A 21,397-nucleotide genomic window follows, 5' to 3' on the forward strand; every position below is an offset into this window, starting at 1 on the left:
GTCGGGATTTGAACTCCGGTCCCCAGAACTGTGAGGCGGATGTGCTAACTCGTCGTCCACCGTGCCGCCTGGAATTCATTCAAATTGTTGAAATGTGAGGACCAGGAGGAAAAATCTCTTGAATGTGGGAATTGGATTTTGTAGCTTGGGAATTCGACTGAGAAAGGGTGGAATTTTGGGAATTTGGCAAATAATTCCCAAGTCCCAAGAAAATCGGTGTCAAACGTACGGCCCGCCGATCAGAACCGGCCCGTGGGGAAAGAACACAATTCAGTTTGCAACGAAAATAACACTTGTTGTTCATTGTGTCCACTGGAGGGCGCACTAACGACCACTTCCACTGTAAAATTGAAAGTTTAGGGCCCGGGTTACAATTGAAATGAACAGTTTGAGTGTGGAATGGGAAAGATGGAGCACTTTTGTTAAATGTCTTATTCACTTGAATGCTTTGTGTGTGTGTGTGTGTGTGTGTGTGCGTGCGTGTGCGCGCGCGCGCGCGCGCGGTGGTGGAAAATGTGGAATTGTGGGATTTTTTTAGCAACGTTTTTCTGTGTGACAGTTTACATACGTACAGTGGTGGGGAAAAGTCTCACTAATAATAATAACAAAAAAATAATTTTGGCGTCGAACAACAAATGGGGACGCTTGTCCTGAGCCTTGAGGTGAACCCGGAAGTGGCTCGCGGAGGGGTCGCGGCAGGAGGCGCATCGCTACCTGGCCGCCTAACGTCCTCCTCCGCGGCAGAGTTTGAGAAACGGCCCGGACTTCCTGGTACATGGCCGGCCGGGGAGGGAGCCGCGCCGCCGGCGTTATCGATGAGAGGAGAGACCCCGTCGAGTTGAACGCAAGGTGAGGCTCGCTGGTGGCCGACGGGCGTTCGGGGGATTTTCAACTTGTCGTCCCGGCTTGGGGCATCTGTCAGCGGGTAAAACACGGCAGCGGCACGGCGGACTGAATGACTGGGGAGCGTCGTTCTAGCTTGGCAAAGTCAACTCAAACACGATTTATTCGACTCTTCGGAGCGCCGATTTTAATTCATCGGCTTATTTCCCCTTTTATAAAGAGCTCACCCATAGTTTTTAGGACTGTAAACTTTGTGTTTATTGGTATTCACAGAGGCCTACCTAGCCAACCCTACCGTTGTGGAGCGAGCAGAATAGCACGACTCGCTTCCGGTGTCATCCTTCAAAATAAATTGTTTTCACAAAATTAATCTCTTGAAAAGCGCGCCGAACGTATGTGGCGAATTCATTTCGTAATATATGACCCAAACGCACGAAGACCATTGTAGTTAAACATGTTTGTCTATGTAAAACCTGTCAGATAGAACACACAAACGTTGTAATTTGAAACGCGAGCCACTGTAGTTCCGGTTAAGAGTCATCTGGTTGTGGGTATTTCCGCCGTATCTTGCAACAACCTCCCGCAACGGAGTCAATGCAGCCCCGAGCACCATTCGAGGTCTCTCATTGGCTGTCACAGCGAGCCCGGAGGCTCCCGATTGGCCGAGACCAGCTGTCAATCACTGGGCTGCGCTGGTGGTGGCCACTCACGGATGCTATGCTAGCAACATAGCTTATTTTACGCACTTGAATTTCATAGCAGTCGAGCTCCTGAAAGATGCAACATGCTTCACTGAGTGCTGAAGCTCGTCTTTTGGCCAGATTTTGAGGAAAGTCGGCGTTACTGTTATGATAGTCAAGAGTCAGGTTTGAGCACCTTTGGACACTTCTGTCAGACTTTTATTACAGACAGTGGAAACATCGGTATGTTGGACATTAACAGTTGATTCATTTTTGCTGTTATTTCTTTATTAACGTTGCTGTATCGTTATTTTCTTTCTTGTCTTTTCAATATTTTTTTTCACCCTGGGTCTGAAATAAATCGAAGAGTTTACTTCTGTTCATTGTATGTAATGGCACATGCCTGAAATGAATTCTTGCTAACTTTGACTTTCTTTTCAACAAATATATGTCCTGTTCCCAGTAACAGCCATGAAAGTATGAGCTTATTGTGAAGTATGCAGCCCTCCTCAGGTTTACTTTGATAAGGATGACAGGAAGTGATGTAATGTGCTTGACAAGTGGTGTGTATTTCCATCCCTGCTGTCCCGCTTCAGGATAATGAGGCTTAGCTGCAGTCGCAGGCTTTGCACTTGGAAAACCGTGTTTGTGTTTGTGTGTAACCGGTGAACCAGTAACCAAACACAAACCGTGGTCCTCATCGGCTGTCCTCGGTCGCTGTGTGTGATGGCGACGACAGCGGCGGGATGTGTCGGGCTCGGACTATTTGCCTTGTCAGCTTTTCAGGGATCAGCTCGCAGCCCCGTCCCACTTACGTCCCACTATGCAGCGTTTGTGGAAAACAATGACATGTAAAATGATTTCTTTGTCCCCAAAAACCAGCATCCCAGGTGCACCGTCGTTCAAAGTCACAAATGCGACCTTGAAATCAATTCTTTTCTAAAAGGTGTGCGACTGCGTTTGAAGCCTGTGGGCTTCCCCCGCTCCTTTTTTAACCATTTTAACTGTGTTGGTGCAAATGTAAAGCATCTTCCCAAGGGTGGGCATTTTTGTCTGAGTTTACATTTGACTTCAAATTGTACCTTTTGACTCTTTGGTGGCCGCATTTGGCCGTTTGAAACCGTGAAAAGTACATTTTCAAATTCCTTGTTATTGGCTGGATTAAATCCTCCAATTTGGATAGGGCGGGTTTAATACGAGAGTCAACACGTGAATATTTTAGCTTTTGTTTTCTACCAGAGGACATCATGTATGCATTTTTGGACAAGGGAACAATGGTTTCTCCGTGCAGGTCATGAGTGCCTCGAGGAAGGAGCCAGTGGAGAACGAGCGCACCCGAGCCCACCGTCGCCCAGCCCGGGCCAACACGGGACCCCGCCATGAGTGAGTTCTTCTTTTTGTTCACTCGATTTCGTGCGTACATCGGCATACACGCACAAAAAGACAGTTCCTCGGACAAATCCGAAGAATTGCCTGACGTGGGATCAAAAATTATAGCGTATCCGGCTTGAAGATGCGTCAAGGACAGGCTGACTGAAGTGGGCGGGGCAATGGAGAGAGGACGTCAATATGGAACTTGTCTCTTTGTTGAGGAAGTTCAATTTGGGGACATTTTGGGGAGGTGAGAAATGGTTCCCAAGATGTCCTGAATGAGTGGAAGCGTTTGCAATTGGAATGGTTTGAATCCGTTATGTCAAATTTGAGAATTGTATTGCCAAAATGGAAGAATTTTTGGGGCTATCATAAATAGTCCACAAGTTGTCCTGGATGAGATCAACATTATGAAGTTGGAGCTTTACAAATTTGATTTGTTATTACTCATCAAATATGTAAGATATTGTAATTAGTTGGTTTTTTTGGGGGGGGTGAAAATGTGCAATTTTTGAAATGCGAAGAATAAGAAATCATTATTTGGTGAGCCTAATAGTACAATTAATCCTTAATCAATCCTCAATATCAATCCAAAAATGCCAGTGTACTTGCGAAAAAAACTAGAATAAAATTCTTGATCTGCGTCGATTCTCAGTCGTCCAGGTCGTCATCATTTTGCAAAAGTGGAATCAAGGCGCCTGGGGTCTCATGTACAAGAGGTGCGTACGCACGTTTCTACCGCTTTTGGTGCTTTGGCGACACTTACAGGTGGTGATGGGAAACTGTCCTCATAAATCTGCACATCAGAGACACACGAACAATTCATGCCCGGCAACGTTTGATTTCGACAATGTCATTGAGGCAAGGACTCGGAATGAATTTGTTTATCAGTGTATTTGATGAATCACTGATATTTGTGAGGACACCTATTAATTGATCAAGGTGATCGCTTATGCCGCCTATTGCCCCCACAATCGCTTCTTGCGAGTCCAGCACATGCACTGAAAAAAAAGTCCTTGGAATTGACATCATTTGCCCCTCTTCTTAAAAAAAGAAACGATTTTTTTCCCAGTGTGAGTGTCATCTCCTGTGTATTAAAATAATAAATGGAGTCATCAAAAAGGACTCAAAGTTTTTGCTATCGTCTTTGATATGCTGACGTGCTTCTATTTGAATTCAAAAGATTGATTACAAATACCACACACAGAAGATTTACGAATGAAGGTTGATCTCACAGGGCTGAGTGGAGTTGACTGTATGAAAACCACGCAAGTCTTTGTACATGAGGCCCCCGCGAGTCTTCTTGTTTTCCAAAAATGTGGAAAATCGATATCAGCAGTTGTGCTATCAGAATAACAATTCGGAAGCTTAAATGGCGGATTTTCTTGTGCGGATTTGGGAATTCTGCGGTTGCCATCAATACTTCCCAAGATATTCTGAATGAGCTGAACAGTTTGAATTTGGAATTGGAAAAATGGGGAATATCTCATTCATTCGTTCGTTCGTTCGCTTTGACTGCCGTCGAATCCGCACAAGAAAAAAAGCGCGCCCGCGGGAGTCTCAAAGCCGTTGCGGCGGCGGGGCCACTGTTGCCGGGGCGATTTGGCTTAAGTGAGCGCGCTGCGTTGAAGTCAAATGCTGGCATGCGCGCTAGCCACCCTCAATGCAAACGTGTGTGCGGCCAAGGCATCCAAGAAGAAAGGGAAGAAGCCTTGACGCTTCGCTCATCTGTCATTACATTTAACATCTTTCGACAAAATCATTACACTCGCTTCGAGTTATGACCTGAGAAATGCTCGACCGAGAGTCGTTCCCGTCTTCGTGCGAAGCGAGTGAAGACGTCGGCGCTGTGGCACAAAACAAAAATCTTTATTTTGGTCACTAAATAATTGATGCGGCCCTTTTGATGAAGCCTCAGTCTGGGGCCCGGAAAAGCTCGCCGATGTTGATATCCGGAGCTCGTTAGGATAATTAATTACCGCCGCCCCACATGAAAGTGCACGCGAGGGTGCGGGGCGCGGTCGACTTACCCGAACAGGTCGGCAAATATTATATCAATCCCCTGCGGTGAACTTCCACATATTGGCGGTTAACAAATGTTAAAATTCTGGATTATTCCGATTTCATTCAACACGCCCGACTGGCCAACGACACGCTCATTCCCTGACACCCACGTCACTCACCGGGCCAGGCCCCGTCTTTTAAAGGCACAACACTCACAATCACAGATATAATGGCGTGGAACGTGAGGGTGGCGACCCCAAGTGGACACAAATAATAACTGCAGCTCACATGCAAATTTGGGGACGTAAAAGGTCACGTTGATTTGGATCTAATTATTTGATTAATCGATGGGATAATTGGTCCCAGTCGCTGCTTAGTTTTCAAAAGAAAACTTCATGGCAATTCGAATCAATGTCAATGGTTGACATTGGTCGGGGACTGTAAGAAAAGTCCATCTTTTCTTTGCAAGTAAGTGATTTTTCTTGCAATTATAAACATGATCCTCAGGTTAAAAGTTTGGGATTTGTGTGGGACATTTTTGTCTCTTGGGGTAACATAAACCTTTCTTGTCATACGCATCGACGCAATTCCGGAATGAGGCTCGCGGCTGGCGTTACGGGAAGCTTTGCGTTCTCCCGTTTTATGCTTTTTGACCAACATTTCCCGCGTTTTGTCCGGTCACACCCCAATATAGTGTTTGTGCGTGCGTGGGATGGGGGAATGTTGGGTGTTTCATGACAGGAAGGAAGTCTCGCTGGAATATGATTACATCTGGAGGTCAACAGGGCAGCGAGAGGAAATGGAGCCTGAGAGCGTTAATGAGCGTGTTACACACACAACCACGCGCACACACACGGCGATGCGGTTGACACACCTGAGCACTCCCGCGTGTAAAAGCACACACCCTCAACTCTCGTGATGTCATTTACAGGTTTTGCAGGGAAAGAAAAATGTCCATTCACGGGAGAAAATTCCTCAGGAATGGCAAGTAATGATGCCTCCGAGCCAGGATATTGAAAATATAACTTTAGTTCATTTGTATTATTATTATTATTATTATTAGGGGGGGGTCACAAGCCAGTCCAAACTGTCGGCGGGTCCCAAGTCCGGATAAATGCAGAAGGTTGCGTCAGGAAGGGCGTCCAGACAAACATGAGCGGTCATCCGAAGAATTCCATACCGGATCGGTCGTGGGTCGGGCTAACAACGAACGCCACCGGCGCCATCAACCTGCAGGGCGCCGGTGGAAATTCAGCTACTGTGAGTCAAAGAAGAAGAAGAGGTGGAAAGCGGGTTCTTCGGCAGAAAGAGGAGAGGAAAGCACAGAGCCTAGAACTGAATGTGGGGACTTTGACTGTTGGGACTATGACAGGAAAATCTCGGGAGTTGGTTGACATGATGATGATGAGGAGAAAGGTTGATATAGTGTGTGTCCAGGAGAGCAGGCGAGAAGTTTAGGGGCAGGGTTGAAATGATTTGAGCATGGTGAGAGGGGTGGCTACAGGGAGAAGAGATAGCAAGGGTGCAGGACTTGAAACACTTGGGATCAACCGTCCAGAGCAGTGGTGAGTGTGGTCAGGACGTGAAGAAACGGGACGGCTGGAGGAAGGTGTCAGGTGTGTTCTGTGACAGAAGAGTCTCTGCGAGGATGAAGGGCAAAGAGAAGGTCGATGGATGTCGTGATGTGTATGGGGTGATTGGCGATGTCATCAGTGATGTCATCAGTGAGGACGCATGACGGTGATGTCATCAAGGATGACTCTCCGGTCCGCTCTGTGACCAGTTTGTCGACCCTCGCGCATTTCCCAGGATTCGCCCTTTGAGAAGAAATTCAATCACACCGACAATGTCCTATTTTCCTTCAACATTGCTGACAGGAAGAGCACAGACGGAAACAAAACTTTAGTTTGGTTTTTCAATTCAATCTTCCAACAGGTATTTAAACTGCAAAGAGTGAAAATGATGAGTAGGTTCAATGAAATTGGGCCGATTACTTTTCGACTGCCCCTCGTATTCGTCCTGTTGTGTCGCGTGGCTGTTCCTAATGAAGTGACCCACGGCATTCTTCCAACGCGCCTCGGAGGTCGTCGCCCGGCTGTCCATCGATTTCACATTTACGGGTAGACGATTCGGCGCTCGACTTGATTAAAGTCCGCTTGAATTTCACGCCGGAGGCTGCTTTCGCGATCCTTCCCTAATTCCAGACTACCGAAGCGCTCGGTGGAGATTTTTAAGTTGTTCGCTAAAAAGTCCACTCCAAATCCCGATTGAGTGATTAGGGAGTCCAGTGAACCCTCGTTTATTGCGGGAGTTAAATTCCAGGACTGGGCGCGTGAAGCAAATTTCCCCAAAGTAAACACACCCTATTGATTGAATTATTTCGTGGATTTTGACCTTTTAAAACCCTCTCTATCATATTATTCATAGGATATCACACTATTGCACACTACTTAGCACTAACAATGAAAATTCAATGAAAAAATAAAGATGGGTACTGTACTGTAAATAATGTCCATGTATGTATGAACCTCGCGATGTCGTGAATCCACAATCGTCGAACCGCGAAGGAGCGAGTGTTCGCTGCTTTCGATGAATCGTTTGAGCCCGACAGTTAACTAATACTTTGGAATCACTGGAGCGGGACTTTTGGAGAGAGGTAAAAACCCACTAAAAACTTGGACTGAGGGGAAAAAATAGGTCGACGCAGGATTTCTGCCTCGAAGCTCCGCTGGCACCAATGTTTCACACGGACACGGATTTATTGCAGACGGGCACTGCTAAACAGACACAGGAGCGTCTGTACGATATTTTGAAGACACTATTAGATGTGTAATGTACATGTGACGTGATGAGTATGTTAGCGTTTTTGTTTTTGGGGCTAAAATGGCTATCGCTAGCGTGCGAACGCTAGCTGTTTGGCAAAGACTGATTTTGTTGCCTCAAATTCTGGACAGAGTGAATACCATCCGCTCGGTACCGACATGCGGTGTAAAGTCCGAAATGAGAATAGTACACTATACTATTACGAAATAGCTACGATTCAAAAAAGATTCCCTCATGACAGCCCCACTATAGTTGGACAGTGGCGTCTTGGGAAAGCGACGTCGGCCCTCTGTATGTTGCACATATATCCAGGGGCGCCAAGTGGCGATCTGGAGGACGGCGGGGCGTGACTTCCGACACAGCTGGAGAGCTGCCGAGTCCGCCACATCCTAGCAACTGGCGAGCGGTAGGCATGGCAACGCGGGTAATTAGACCCTCCGTCGCACGGCGCCAGGACACGCCACGCCGAGGACGCTGGGACGTGGAGTTTGCGATGGCAATTCCGTTCCAAAATTCACAGGGATGCTGAGAGGGGGCCAACAAAGTGGAATACGTAGGAACATTTGGGAAAAAAAGAAATTGCTGCTTTAAATAATGATGCATAAAAAGTCATGGACTGGAAAAAAATACTGCTTGGAAAATAACACTTAAGAAATAAGGCTTTCAAAAAAATAAGCCTTATCCAAATGGATTCTTGAAAAGAACACTTAAAAAAAATTACTCTTTAAAAAATACCTTATACCTTAAAGAATTAATAACACATGCATAATACAATTTAAATTTAAAAATATTTAAATGAACTCAACAATTATGCCTTACAAATAATTTAATAAGTAATGTTAAAAATATACATTTTAACATAATGCTTCAAATAAAATCATGCTTAAAAGTAGCTTTTTTAAAAATGCTTAAAAAAATAATGCTTTAAAAAGACGCTTTAAATTATTTCATTTTTTTATTTTCAGGAAATGGTTTAAGAAAATGGATAAATATGATTAGATGCTGAGTAAGTTTTTTTTTTTTTCACCAACCTTTCATAGTGCAAAAATCTGTGTTGCCTGTACTTAATGAAGTGTCCGACGAGTTGAATTTTTCGCTTTTGATTCTAATGAGCTCGTTAACGAGTGCGAGGGCGTGCTTCCTGTGACCATCTCTTCTTCCAGCGTTCCTGGGGAGGGAGGGAGGGAGGGAGGGAAGAGAGCGGAAGAGGGAGGGAGGGAGGCGCAAGTTAATTTGAATTTAAAAGATGTGAGGCAAGGATGGGAAGGAGGAAGAGAGAAAGAAAGGAAGAAAGAGGAGGGCACTTTCCCAGCGCTCTCGCTGAGGACCGAACGACCGACCGCCGCTTTTCTTTTATTCGTGACCGAGAGCATCCGAGGACGTGCGCGGAACATGTGACCAGAAGAAGAAACGGGACGCGGGTGGCCGCCGGACGCGGCGGCGACAGAGCGGACCGCCCCGACGCGGCGAGAAGGAGCGAGGAAAGGACGAGGACGAGAGGCCGGGGTGCCCTGCTGTGAGCATGCACGTGCTGCACGTGGTTCAGGAGCTGGTGTCGCCGGCCAGGCGCAGGGCCGCCGCCGCCGCCGCCGCCGCCACCTTTGGAGGTGTGTGAGCCTGTGCATGTTCCCAAAGTTGCACACGCCGGCATGAGGAAGTTTTGCTACACGAGCAGCGGCGACCTTTGAATGTTATTTGCCGCCAGGTCAGGGCGCTTTCATTTGTTCATTTCAATGTATTCATTATAACAAAAAATCATGCTTTCAATACACTAACACTGGGGGGAAAAAAGACTTTTTTTTTGAGGAAGGCTTTAAAAATCTGGCATTTTTGGAGACAATATAACAAAAATAGCACTTTTTGAAAAAGTGAAAATACATTTTTTTTTTAATTAAGGCTTAGGTTTTTTTCAACAATAGACTTTAAAATAATTACCATTTAAAAAAAATATACTTTAAAAAATCTCTCAAAATAACTTCAAAACGTAGCACTAAAAAATGTTTGCCAAATAGAATTGTTTTAAATTAAAGCTTAAAAGTACAAAAAATAAGGTTGCCAAACAATAAGTAATGAGTACAAATAAGTCTAAATTAATTGGCTTTAAAAAAAAAAAGATGTTTTAAGAAATAGCACTTTTTGAAAAAATAGTCTAAAAATATTTTCAAAATTGAATTCAAAGAGCATTTTTGGGAAGAGCATAGCCTTTAAAATATAAATCAGGCTGTCAAAAAATAATGCTGAAAAAAGTCAGGCTTCAAAAATGTGCTCATGTGCGTGTTGACCAATGAATAATAAAACCCGTCGCCCGCGGTAACAGAGCACACCGTCCGATTGGCCGGCCACTTGTGTGTCCAGGGTTGCCGACAGGAAGAAGATGCGTGTTTTTTTTCCCCCGCTGTTGTCCTCCAAATTCAAACTTCTTAACACAGTGTTGAACTTCAACCCCAACTGGGGTTCAAAGAACATGACATGGGTGTCTTCGTGCAGTAAGATGGAGTCTTGGAAGGGATGAGAAAATAAGCACACAGAAGAAAAGAGCAGAAAGGCTAGGGTTAGCTCATTTTATTCGGGCGGTTCTCAAGGCTTCCTTTAGCCTGTTAGGTGTTTTGTTTGCTCAAGCATCACCTTAGCGTGTTTTGTTAACGATAATGTTGCTTTAGTGTGTTTTGTCATATTAGCATGTTTTGTTCGTACGGATGTTGGCTACCATTTTATGAATTTTTTTGTTCGGACCGATACCAGTACGAGTATTCACTCTCAGGACTCACTGACCTTTCTTTCGTTGTGACACACGATGATTCGCCGACGTGTCAAACTGCGGCAGTGTAGCGCCAACTACTGGCGAGGAGGACTTACTCCAGGTGAGATGATTTTTCACCTCAAGTACCGCTGGCTCCACTTGTACCCGATCCCTCGAAATCAGGCCAGTAAGGCTGTTCTGCAGCAAGACGCTTAGCCTGTGTTGCTTGCGTTTGTGTGTACGTTGTGTTTCTAAGTGTGTCGGAAATGTCACATTTTGGTTGCGTTTAGCCTTGTAGCTCGTATCCCGCAGCACTTCGCTCTAAGCCGCCACGTTGTAACGAGTTTTTAATGGCCGCCCTCCATCATCTCGCCGTCTTGACATTTTTCATCTCGGGGCGGGAAGCGAGAAATGAAATGAAATGTTGTTTGCCGACAGAGGCCGGCGTTGTTGTTACTGGTCGGGTGGGGGAATGTTGCGAGTGGGCACGACGACAGACGGCAACAAGCGCTCGCATTGTGAGCGCCTGTCGGCGGCGGCCGGCGCCGATCGCGTTCCCGCTAGGGTGGACCCGCGCGCTGACGGGAGCGGTCGCATCGGGCGCTGCGGGCGGGCGAGCTTCAGGAATGCGTCGTCCCCGGGAAGGCTGCGCAAAAGGTAAAACCAGGACACGTCTGAAGTCAGCGAGGGCCAAGCGTTTGTCTTCCTTGGCCACGTTTGATTTGGAAAATCATTCATTCTCGTTGTCAAATTGCATTATTTATCATCAATAACTTCACCAGTATTGAAATAAATTTGTCAAATAGTTCATATTACAAAGATTTTGTATTTTATCTACTGTAAATCAACCAATCAATTATTGAAAGGATCATGTGTTGAGAAAATAAATATATTCATGAATCTTTTTATTTTGAAAATTCTATTATTTATAATGAATGATTTCACCATTTATTTATGACAGTATGTCTACGTGATTGTGGTGTAGATACAAGTGTTTGTTTTACGAGTGTGTTTTTGGTATAAGTCATGAAAATCCTGCAATAAATAAATGAGCAAATGATGGAAAGAGAAGTAAATCGAAAAAGTCCAAAGAAGGGAAGAAATATTCCATTGTTGTTGCTAACTGCTGCTATTTTTTGCCTCACGTTGGCGGGCGCCATTAGCTTTTCAAGCGAAGATGACGGGCCGTGTTAGCATGCTACTAGCACGCGCTTGTGTCCGCGTCGCGACACAGGCAAAAGATTGTTGTTCCGTTCTGATGGCGTCATCGTGCACAACAAACAAACACCGGCGGCATGCGTGTCGTGGTTGTATTTTGAAGCCATTGTCTGTTTTTCGGGCTTTTTGGAGTTGTGCGCTGGTCTTGCCCTTTGAATATTTGGTGTTCCCCCGCCGCAGAGACGATCTACGCCTGTGAGTATTGTTGTTTGCTCTGTGTGTTAAGGTAGCAGTTGTTTGAAGTTTAAGAATGACCGTAACGGCAACGCTAATTTCTCCTGCGCATCTGTGCTGTTTGGTATTTTGTGTTAGCATGACGCGAGATTGGCTTACGGCGATACGGTTAGGTTGAACATTGTGGCGATTTCCTGGTTTGAATGTTGCCTCGCTTCCCGAATTGGTTGTTCATCAACATCTTGTATTTTTATTGAGATTTAGAAATTGGTCATTGCCCTTTTTGCCCAGATTGGCTTGGTGTCTTTTCCGGAAGCGACTTGTGATTGGTTCAAGCGGCTTCATCGTGGTGTTTTGGCGGCACCTGTTGCTCTCGCAGCCATACGAAGGAGAAAATGTCTGGATTTCTTTTTTTAGTTTGTATTCTTTTTCTTCAAATCCACATCCACTTGGTTTGTGTACTGTGATGTATATTTTAGAAATAGTGGCATTGACTACAAAGGAGTTGTGTTGTTGAAAGCGTGTGTGTGTTTTTTGGATTTCGTCTCCACTCGATGCAACACAACAGCTGAGCCAGGAAACGAGATCTTGTCATGACTCTTTTTTTTTTTTTTTTTTTTTTGTTCGAGTCGTTATTGAGTGCGGCTGGAAGACGCGTGCGCACTCGTAAAGGCACAAAAGCTTGTTACGATGCTCATCGGCGTGACGATAACGATAAAGGACGCGCTTGTGGGACGCTTGCTGCTTCTGATGCCTTTTTTTGTTTTGCGTCATTTTTGAAGGCATTATTTGAAAGTGATATTTTTATACACGTTATTGATTTATATTGATATTTTAAAGCTTTTTTTTTTTTTTTTTTTTACATTTTTATGGCTTTATGTATTCGGGTTATGTTTTTTAAAGCCATATTTGTATCGTGTTATTTTGAAGCTTGATTTTTAATGACTTCATTTGAAAGTGGTATTGTTTTGAAGTGTTGTTTTTTTGGGGGGGTTTATTTTCTTTTTATTTCATTTGTTTGTCATTTAGCTTTATTTTGAAAGCAATTTTGCAAGGGCTTTGAAACTTTATTTGAAATGTGCCGTTGACTGCGAGTGGAACCCTGGAAGAGTGTGCGCAGTACGAACAGGACTCAAGTGGTCCAAAAAGGTCAGGCGGAATTCTTGCGGCGATCGCTATGGGAACGCCCCAAGTTTGCCAAGTCTGCTTGTTGTGTCGTGACGCCAAACAAATGGTTGAAAGCGTTCCTACGGTATGAAAATGTGAGTTCGGGTTGCACTTGAATCTGGCAAACTGCACCAAGCTCCAACAAACCGAATTGGGATCGTTCCCCTTCATAAAGTGCCCCTTTTGTTGATGCTGCGCTCGAGCATCATTTCAGCTTGTTTTTCTTTGTTTGTTGCGTTAATTCCCATTTTTGTTCTGCGTGTCATTCCCGCAGCTTCTGACAGCGATCGGGATGCCGCCGTGAAACTGGATCAGGAACGGGCGCGGATCGTGGCCAAATATGAAAAGGTGGGCATCCGGGAATTGAGCCGCACACCCAAACATTTGTGATACGGGCGGCGTAACTTCGTCAGGCGACGCAGGCGGGAGCGCGGAGACTTTATTCCGCTTCCCGCTTGGAAGCTTGACAATTATTCAATATGTCCGCCACAACAACTTCAACTCCCAAAATGACAATTTATGGCAACAATTTACATTTTCAAGAGGACTGAAATATTTGGTTGTTTTGGATCCCAAAATTGCTTCATTCTAATGTAGTTATTCATTTTGATATTGATTTATCTCATTGAATACTGGAACGGGTTTGTTGTCATTTGGAAATGTTTCTTTTATTATTGATTATAAATAATTATTTTAAAAAATACATTATTCAAATTTGACATTTTGTAATTGTAATGAAACATTGGAATGTATTAGTATTAAAAGTACTATTTTACATCCACATTTTACTTTTCACATCATACTTATTTTAACCTCTAATTGGTTAATTCTGGATGAATTTTTTTTTATTCATTTATCTTATTATTGTCAATAGTGTAAAAAAAAATAGTAAGATAATCAAAAAATCCACCAATCTTTTCTATTGTTCATGAAACATAATACAAAATGATCAGGAACTATGATGAAAATAACCACATTTTACCTTTTGCATTGAGCAATGTTTTTTTATTGCATATTTGTAAATAAAAGTACAAAAATGTGAATTCGAATTTTTTAGTTTTTTCAGTGAACAAGGTTTTGTTGGTTTTATTCCATCATTAATTATAATAATAATAATAATAATGATGAATGAAATCAAGTATTTTACATCCACATTGACTTTGATACCTCATCTATGAACGTCTGACTGAAAAATCAAATGTGGCCCTTGAGCGGTGGCGTCGTGCTGCCAAAGGTTGCTGGTCAAATTCCCGCAAAGTTCTTTTCTCTCTCTCTCTCTCTCTCCTCCCATTCCAGGGAAAAGAGGCCACCGTGGAGCCCTGGGAGGACACCGACTTCCACCTGTACAAGGTCATCGACCGTTTCGGCTTCGTGCAGTAAGGATGCACACGACGCGCCTCGCGACGGATCCCAGATGTATTTCTTTCTCATTTTCCTGTCTTTCATCCTTGTTGTCGTTCAGCGAGAATGAGCTTCCGTCGTACGACTCGGTGGAGGAAAAGGTAGTCGATCTCTTGAGCCTGGCATTTGCGCTCGTTAGATGGCCATTCTGGATTTCTTTTGGCATTTTGAAATACGCAGCACAAGCACACGGAGTTGGAGAGGACAACCAAGTGGCTGAAGATGCTGAAGAGTTGGGACAAATACAAGAACAGCGAAAAGGTGATTTCTTCTTCACATTGGGATTGCGCGCGCCCATTCCAAAAGCCGACGGGCTGACGTTTGCTTTTTGTCGCTCCCAGCTCGTGCGGAGGATCTACAAGGGAATCCCGCTGCAGCTCCGGGGGGAAGTGTGGTCGCTGCTGCTGGACGTTCCCAAGATCAAGGAGGAGAAGAAGGACTTCTATGAGGTGGGAAGCCCGCTGCCTCGTTCCCGCGCGGGGTTTTTGTTTTTCCGGGCGGGGGGTGACTCTTGTGCGGCGCTTGCTTGCGTGCCCTCCAGAAGCTGAAGGCCAGAGCCAAGCGCTCGTCTCCGGACGTCCGCCAAATCGACCTGGACGTCAACCGCACCTACAGGGATCACATCATGTTCATGCATCGCTACGACGTCAAGTGGGTTCCTCGCCGAACGCAAATGCAGCCAAAAAAAGAGAAAGGGACATTCCGACGACTAGCGCGAGACGCGAAAAACCGCCTCATCGGAATTTCAAAAGAATTCGGCCCCCCGACGTGAAATTTGGTCGACGTGTCTTTCGTGAGTAGACCGACAAAGAAGTTTCAAGAAGCCGTGCCTGCGGGGAAACAATTTGCTCCGAAGCGGCCATTCTTGGCTCATTTTGGCCATTTGCAGGTGTCCGTCTAATTGCGAGCAAATTTCCGTTCCCGTGTTTTCCGGACTATAGAAGAGCGCGTCGGAATACGAGCCGCGCCCGCTACATTTGGCGAAACATTTTTTTTAGCCGCACCACACACAGGAAGATTTTGATGTCAATGTTTATTTACATAGCTAAATGGTTTCAAACGGCGCCTGTCACACGGCAGTAAAAGCAAGCTCAGAACGCACCATCTCAGTCTCTCTGCCGCTGTCATTCTCGCGCAGCAGTCCAGCCTTTCCAAACGCCTTTCAGATCCACTGGCAGACCTCAGAAAAGGCCGATCTTCGCATGCGGCCAGTTTTTGTGCAAGATTTCCCGCCGCCGGCCACCTCGGCTCGGGGTGGCGCTTCAGAGGCACGATAGACAGCTCGACGGCTTTCGACTTCAAAGCCGCATCGCACGCTTTTCTTCTTGTACTTTGGGAAACGGTCATGTTTTCAGCTTTTCCATAGCTTTTCTGTAATTTAGCCGCGTGGTTGCTCCGTAGCGGCCTGTCGTCCGGGAAATCCGGCACGTCTACTGAGAGCGGCGGCCGACGTGGAAGTGCAGAAAATGGTCATGCTTGTTTTTGTTTTGCTTCGCAGGCAGCAGGCTCTCTTCCACGTACTCACGGCCTACTCCATGTACAACATGGTGAGTCTCCCGGGGGCGGGGGGGGTTGTGGCGCGCCCCGAAACTCGGGGCGCTCCTCACGCGGCGTGCGTGCGTGCGTGCGTGCAGGAGGTGGGCTACTGCCAGGGCATGAGTCAGATCACGGCGCTGCTGCTCATCTACATGAACGAAGAAGACGCCTTCTGGGCTTTGGTCAGGCTGCTGTCGGGTCACGAGCACGCCATGCACGGTGGGGAGCCCGAACCTCGCCTGCGTCGGCCGGCCGTTCGAGCGTCCTAATCTCCGGTCGGGGCCTTTTCCGTAGGGTTTTTCGTCCCGGGCTTCCCCAAGCTGATGCGCTTCCAGGAGCACCACGACCGCATCCTGAAGAAGATGATGCCCAAGCTCAAGCGACACCTGGTGAGACGTCGAGACGCTGACGGGCTCCGTTTCCCGGGGTAGCAAATTGCGTCGCGCGCGCGCCTTGCTCAGCGGTCGTGTCTCCTGTAGGACAGCCAAGAGGTGCTGACCAGCCTGTACACCATGAAGTGGTTCTTCCAGTGCTTCCTGGACAGAGTGAGCGCTTCAAGCTGAGCCGACCGAGAGAGGCGCGGCTGTTCGAGATGTGTCAAGATCTGCACGTTTGTTTTGTCCTCCCAGACTCCCTTCACCCTCACGCTCAGGATCTGGGACATCTACATCCTGGAGGGCGAGAGAATTCTTCCGGCCATGTCCTACACTGTCCTCAAACTGCACAAGAGTGAGTCCGCCAAACGCGGTCGTGTTTGCAAATGTCAAGAAATCCTCATTTGCCGGGGTCACTTCCAAGCGCTGTTGTGCGCGAGCTACGCTAATGTCCGTGCGCGTCCTTGTCGGCAGAGCACCTGATGAAGTTGTCCATGGAGGAGCTGGTGGACTTCCTGCAGGTGACGTTGTCCGCAAATTTCTTTTTCGAGGACGACTTTGTGGTGGAGCAGCTCCAAGCCTCCGTGGCGGAGCTCCGGAGGGCCAAGCTGGAGCTGCCCGCTCCAGGTACGGCTTTTGGCCGCCGCCGACCCCTCGCGGCGCAGTGAACCCCCGCGCGGAATACCTTCCGGGCTCGCCCGCCCCAACTGGACGCTTGAAACACATTTCGATTCCGTCATCTCCCGGTCCGAAGAAACGGGAGACGAGCGTACATTAGCTTTCTGAGAAAAAGGGAAGACGTTCGCTGTTCAACGGACACGCGCAACTTCCGAAAATCCAACTTTGTATATTTCAACACCAAAATGTTCAACCGGATCCTCTAACGACTAAAGTGATCATGAAAAACGCCAGAGATGGGCTAATGGAAATTGGCATAAATGTCTGGGTAAGACGAAACCTTTGAACAATTGCAGCCTGATTGAAACGAGAAAATGTGTCCGCTTCGTCGGTTAGCTTCTGAACTTCTTCTTCTTGTGGCTGTTAATGGCGCCGCACGTCTTCCAGCGCCGCCCGGCACGTTGCGGCAAAACCCGCAACTGCGGCAGACGGCCTCAAAGCCCGCGACGAGCGAAGCGTGACGCGGCGGGCGGGGGTTCACTGTCGCGCTTGTGATTTGGGTCTTGTGGCTAACCTTCCTGTCTCCTCTTCCTCTTCCTCTTCCTCCTCCCCCGAACAAACGTTAGCCAACCACTCCAAAACGCCGGCGGTGAGTGAGCGCCGCATTCGCTCCTCCGACAGTAACCGGTGGGATATCCTGACTGGTCTCTCTCTTTCTCTCTCCGTGTCCGTCCGTCCGTCCCGTCTGTGGCTTGTCTGTCCGGCAGCGCTCGGACCGTTCCGTTGAGATGTCTCGCTTGTGTGTGGCGACCCTCCGTCGGCCGACGCCGCCCGTTTCTGAAAAGCTGCTGAGAAACTTCAATTATCTCGTTTTGCTTTTGTCTGAAAATTATTGATTGATTGATTGATTGACTAATAATGTAACTTGGTCTATCTGTGCCGCGACGTTCACAGTTTTTGAAAATTCAGTTTGACTTGGCAACATGAGATTTGGTGGCCGTGCGAATCGTGACAAAAGTGTGAAGAAGCCCCGCCCTAAAAGACTCGGGAAGTCTGCCAATTGGCTTGAAAATTCCTCCCTCGCAGACCGTTTGACACAAACGTCGTCGTCAGGATCAATACGTCTTCCCCCGGCGACCACTCCCGATCGGAATCCGGCAGTTCCGAGCCCCCCGGCGACCTTTTGAAGAATTCCTATCGAAGTGTCTTTGACTTTTGTTGTGTGGTCCTGAATGCACCTGTCCTCCTTTGGCAGCGGTATTGCATGAGTCCGCGTGGCCCCGTTGTGATGTGACTCCGCACCGCCCCCGTCCGCAGATCGCACCGGTTTCCTTCAGACTCCCCTTTGGACTTCGCATTCATTCATTGCGCTCTTTGTTTGTCTCGCAGGTAAAGATGAGGAGTTCCCCAAGAAGCCGCTAGGGCAGCTTCCCGAGCTGGCTGCCAACCACGTGGGCAACGGTCAGAGCCACGCGGAGCCGGCCGACCCGCCCGCTCCGGTACCGGACGGTCGTCCCCCGAGTCGGTTACGCCGGGACTCTCTGGACAAGTCCGCACGCCGGCGCAAAAGCGACATCAGAGACGGTCAAGTTCAGGCGGCCGCCGACGGGCGACGCCAGCCTGAAAAGGGGGCGGGGCCGGGACAGGGCCCCGCCGACCGCATCTCCGACGCCGCCCCCGGCCCTCAGCGGGACGTCGGGCCTCGTTGGTTCAAACCCTCCGAGACCAAACTGGAAGCGGCCAAGGCCACGGCGGCGCGGGAGGACTGGCGGAGCCGGGCGGGGGCGGCGGCGGCCTCCGGCCCGGATGACGCCCGGCGGACCGAGCGCCGCCCGCGCTCCCAAGGTTTGGTTCCGGGCGCCGACCGCGGTTCTGACGCCTCCCAGTACGACAACGTACCGGGACTAGAGCCGGAGTTCGAGATCCTGGAGCTGGAGAGACCCCCGACCAGGATGCAGGCTCCTCGCGGCGAGACGATTTCCTACGGCGTGGCGCCCAGCGGGAATGTCTTTTCGGCTCAGTCCGGGTCCAGGATGCCCTCGCACCCTCCTCATCAGCCAGTGGGAGACCAGAGCCGCTTTTCCGCAAACCAAAACCACCATCAGGTCCCTACCGAGGTCCCCGTTTTACACCCGGGGTACAGACAGTACGACACGGGGGTCGGGGATCGAGCCTTCGCCACCGCCAGGCGACAGCCCAACGAGGTCTCCCCGGAGCGGGCCCTCCTGAACTACTATGTAACTCACCACGGGGATCCGCCACGCAACCTCAGCAGCCCCCGGCCGCCCCCCTTGCAGCTCCAGCTGCAGGGGCACGCCACCCCCATCTACCTGCAAAAGCTCACCTCCACCGCACAGGTCCACGCCCCTTCGGACTACAGGCTCCAGGGGCGCGTCCGGCACCTCCCGGAAGGGCGCCCCCCCGGATGCCGGCGGGGCCCGGAGGAGCCCCCGCCGCCGCCGCAGTCCCCGGGCCGGGTGCCTCGCTCGCCCAGCTTCCAGAGAGCCCAGATGTCTCCCGTGGAGGTGTTTGAGTTTCCGGACGACGACGACGACGACGACGCCAGGACGCGGCGGCTCGTCGTGCGCCAACAGCTCCCCCGGCTGTTCGGAGGCGCGTACTACAGGCACGCGCAGGAGGCCTTCGCCATGCAGGAGTCCATGCTGCTCTGACTCCACCGGCAGCAACGCGGAAACGAAGCTTCAGGTGCATGGACTAGATCGCTCTTGGTGCATTTCAGTGCACTAGTAGAAGGAGTGTATCCTACTAGTGACCTTTTTCACTACTGAGTTTGGTTGTCAAGGAGATAGAAGAAACGCTTTCCGTCCGGAGGTGAAGTCAGAGACACGCCGGCCGCTCAACTTTCTACTCAACACTTTAGACAAGGATTTAACATGAACAAAACAAAGGCCGAAGATTTTATTTTATTTTTGGAAACGAGTAGAACTATATATCTTTTAGAGTCAGATATGTACAGCGTTTTTGTTCATAATTTTGAGTAGAGAAAGAGAAAAAGTCATTGTCCATCTTTATTTTTGTTACTCGTAGATGTTGACACTCCAGTTCAGTTCATGCTTGTGAATGTTGTTTTTTTATTGTTGCTTTTTTGCAAGCAGAGAAAATAACAAAAGTAAGCAATGACTCACTGGACTTTATCATTTACATTTTCATGTTCGTGTGTGTGTGTGTGTGTTAATTATTATCATGACTCGGTTTCTAGGATGTATTCATCTCTGATCAACTGAAGTGCAATCTTTTTTCTTTTTATATATATATATATATATATATATAATGTACACAGTGAGTACTGTATCATGAGGCCAGTGATTTTGTTTTTCTTTTGTGGTGTATTACAAACACTAATGTAATTTGTGTAATGTATGTCTGATGGCTTCGATACATGTATAATGTAACTTTAGACGCCATGTTTTGTTTTGTTGTTTTTTGGGTGTGCGTGTCTTAAAGATAACTGATCTTGACCTCGGCCGAGTTGCAGTAAAGGTTTGCGTTAACTAATTCAGTTTTCTTTTTGTCGACACTGTCAAGTGGACTACTGTTCCTGAACACTAAATGTGTGTGACACATTTGCGCGTTGAACTGTTTTGTCTTCTTTTACACTCTCACATTTTACATTCACAAAGTTTAATTTGTTGGAAGACTAACTGCACAATTGCATTTGGATATTTTGGATTAATAAACAAAGTTGAAGTGGAAAATGAACAATGGAGGTTTTTTGTCTTGCAAAAAAAAAAAAAAAAAACGCTGACTTTTTTGGCCTGTGCTTGAATTTCACCGCCTGGCGATTGAATTTGTATTTTCCGTGTTCCGTGTTGAGCATAAAACAGTTGCGCCCTCTGCGGGTTGCTGGAAGTAGTGACACTTTGTCAATTGACACGTTTCTTTGTTTTTTTGTTTTTTGCGAGGCTGTGCCAAAGATCACGTTCATCAGAAGGTAAAAAAAAATAAAAATGGTTTTGTTTTTTGTGAAACCTTTTCAAGTCTTCGTGCTCGCCCGAGGATAGCTGGGATAGGCTCCAGGACGCCAGCGAGCCGCGTGAGGAGAAGCAGTACAGAAAATGGTGGCTGGCTGGATGGATGGATGGATGTGCCTCTTATTAGGAGCGATTGAAGCACACTGTGGATGTTTCACACTTGAGTTTGTTTATAATCGCTCGATATTTTATGCCACTGGAAGGCCGATTGACGCTAACTATCTTGATTATGTTTGAACTACTATGGACGTACGTGTCATTTCAAGTTCAGATTTTTTTTTGTTTTCTATCATAAAAAAAGATTGTTTTGATGGTAAAAAAAAATGGAACATTGAAGATTTTATCATTTAAATGTTACCATTGGAAAAAAGAATCTGTGTTAGAAACTTACATTTACATTTCGACGGCACTAAGATAGTTTCACACTCGACAAGCTTGACTTAAGGTGGAAAAAAA

At 47.3% G+C, this 21,397-nt stretch overlaps 1 protein-coding gene across 9 annotated transcripts; it reads left to right on the forward strand.

Annotated features, from left to right (window-relative positions):
* Nucleotides 1-671: 671 nt before the first annotated feature.
* Nucleotides 672-20,672, forward strand: usp6nl (USP6 N-terminal like). Of its 9 annotated transcripts, none has more exons than XM_061761884.1 (15): nt 672-849; nt 2,815-2,906; nt 13,295-13,368; nt 14,317-14,396; nt 14,483-14,522; nt 14,602-14,682; nt 14,763-14,870; nt 14,963-15,072; nt 15,920-15,968; nt 16,056-16,176; nt 16,252-16,346; nt 16,442-16,686; nt 16,806-16,958; nt 17,576-17,598; nt 18,339-20,672. In XM_061761884.1, the coding sequence occupies exons 2-15, from the start codon at nt 2,903-2,905 to the stop codon at nt 19,619-19,621; spliced, it is 2,466 nt and encodes an 821-aa protein (XP_061617868.1). In that variant the 5' UTR covers nt 672-849; nt 2,815-2,902; the 3' UTR covers nt 19,622-20,672. The 9 variants fall into 9 exon arrangements, with proteins under 9 accessions (XP_061617868.1, XP_061617869.1, XP_061617867.1 ...); XM_061761885.1 differs by lacking the exon at nt 672-849 and adding an exon at nt 1,554-1,766; XM_061761880.1 differs by lacking the exons at nt 672-849; nt 2,815-2,906 and adding an exon at nt 11,073-11,118 and having other exon boundaries at nt 16,442-16,502; nt 16,587-16,686.
* The last annotated feature ends 725 nt before the right edge of the window (nt 20,673-21,397 follow it).

The sequence above is a fragment of the Phyllopteryx taeniolatus genome, chromosome 22 (genome assembly GCF_024500385.1).
Source record: "Phyllopteryx taeniolatus isolate TA_2022b chromosome 22, UOR_Ptae_1.2, whole genome shotgun sequence".
Taxonomy (NCBI): Eukaryota; Metazoa; Chordata; class Actinopteri; order Syngnathiformes; family Syngnathidae; genus Phyllopteryx; species Phyllopteryx taeniolatus.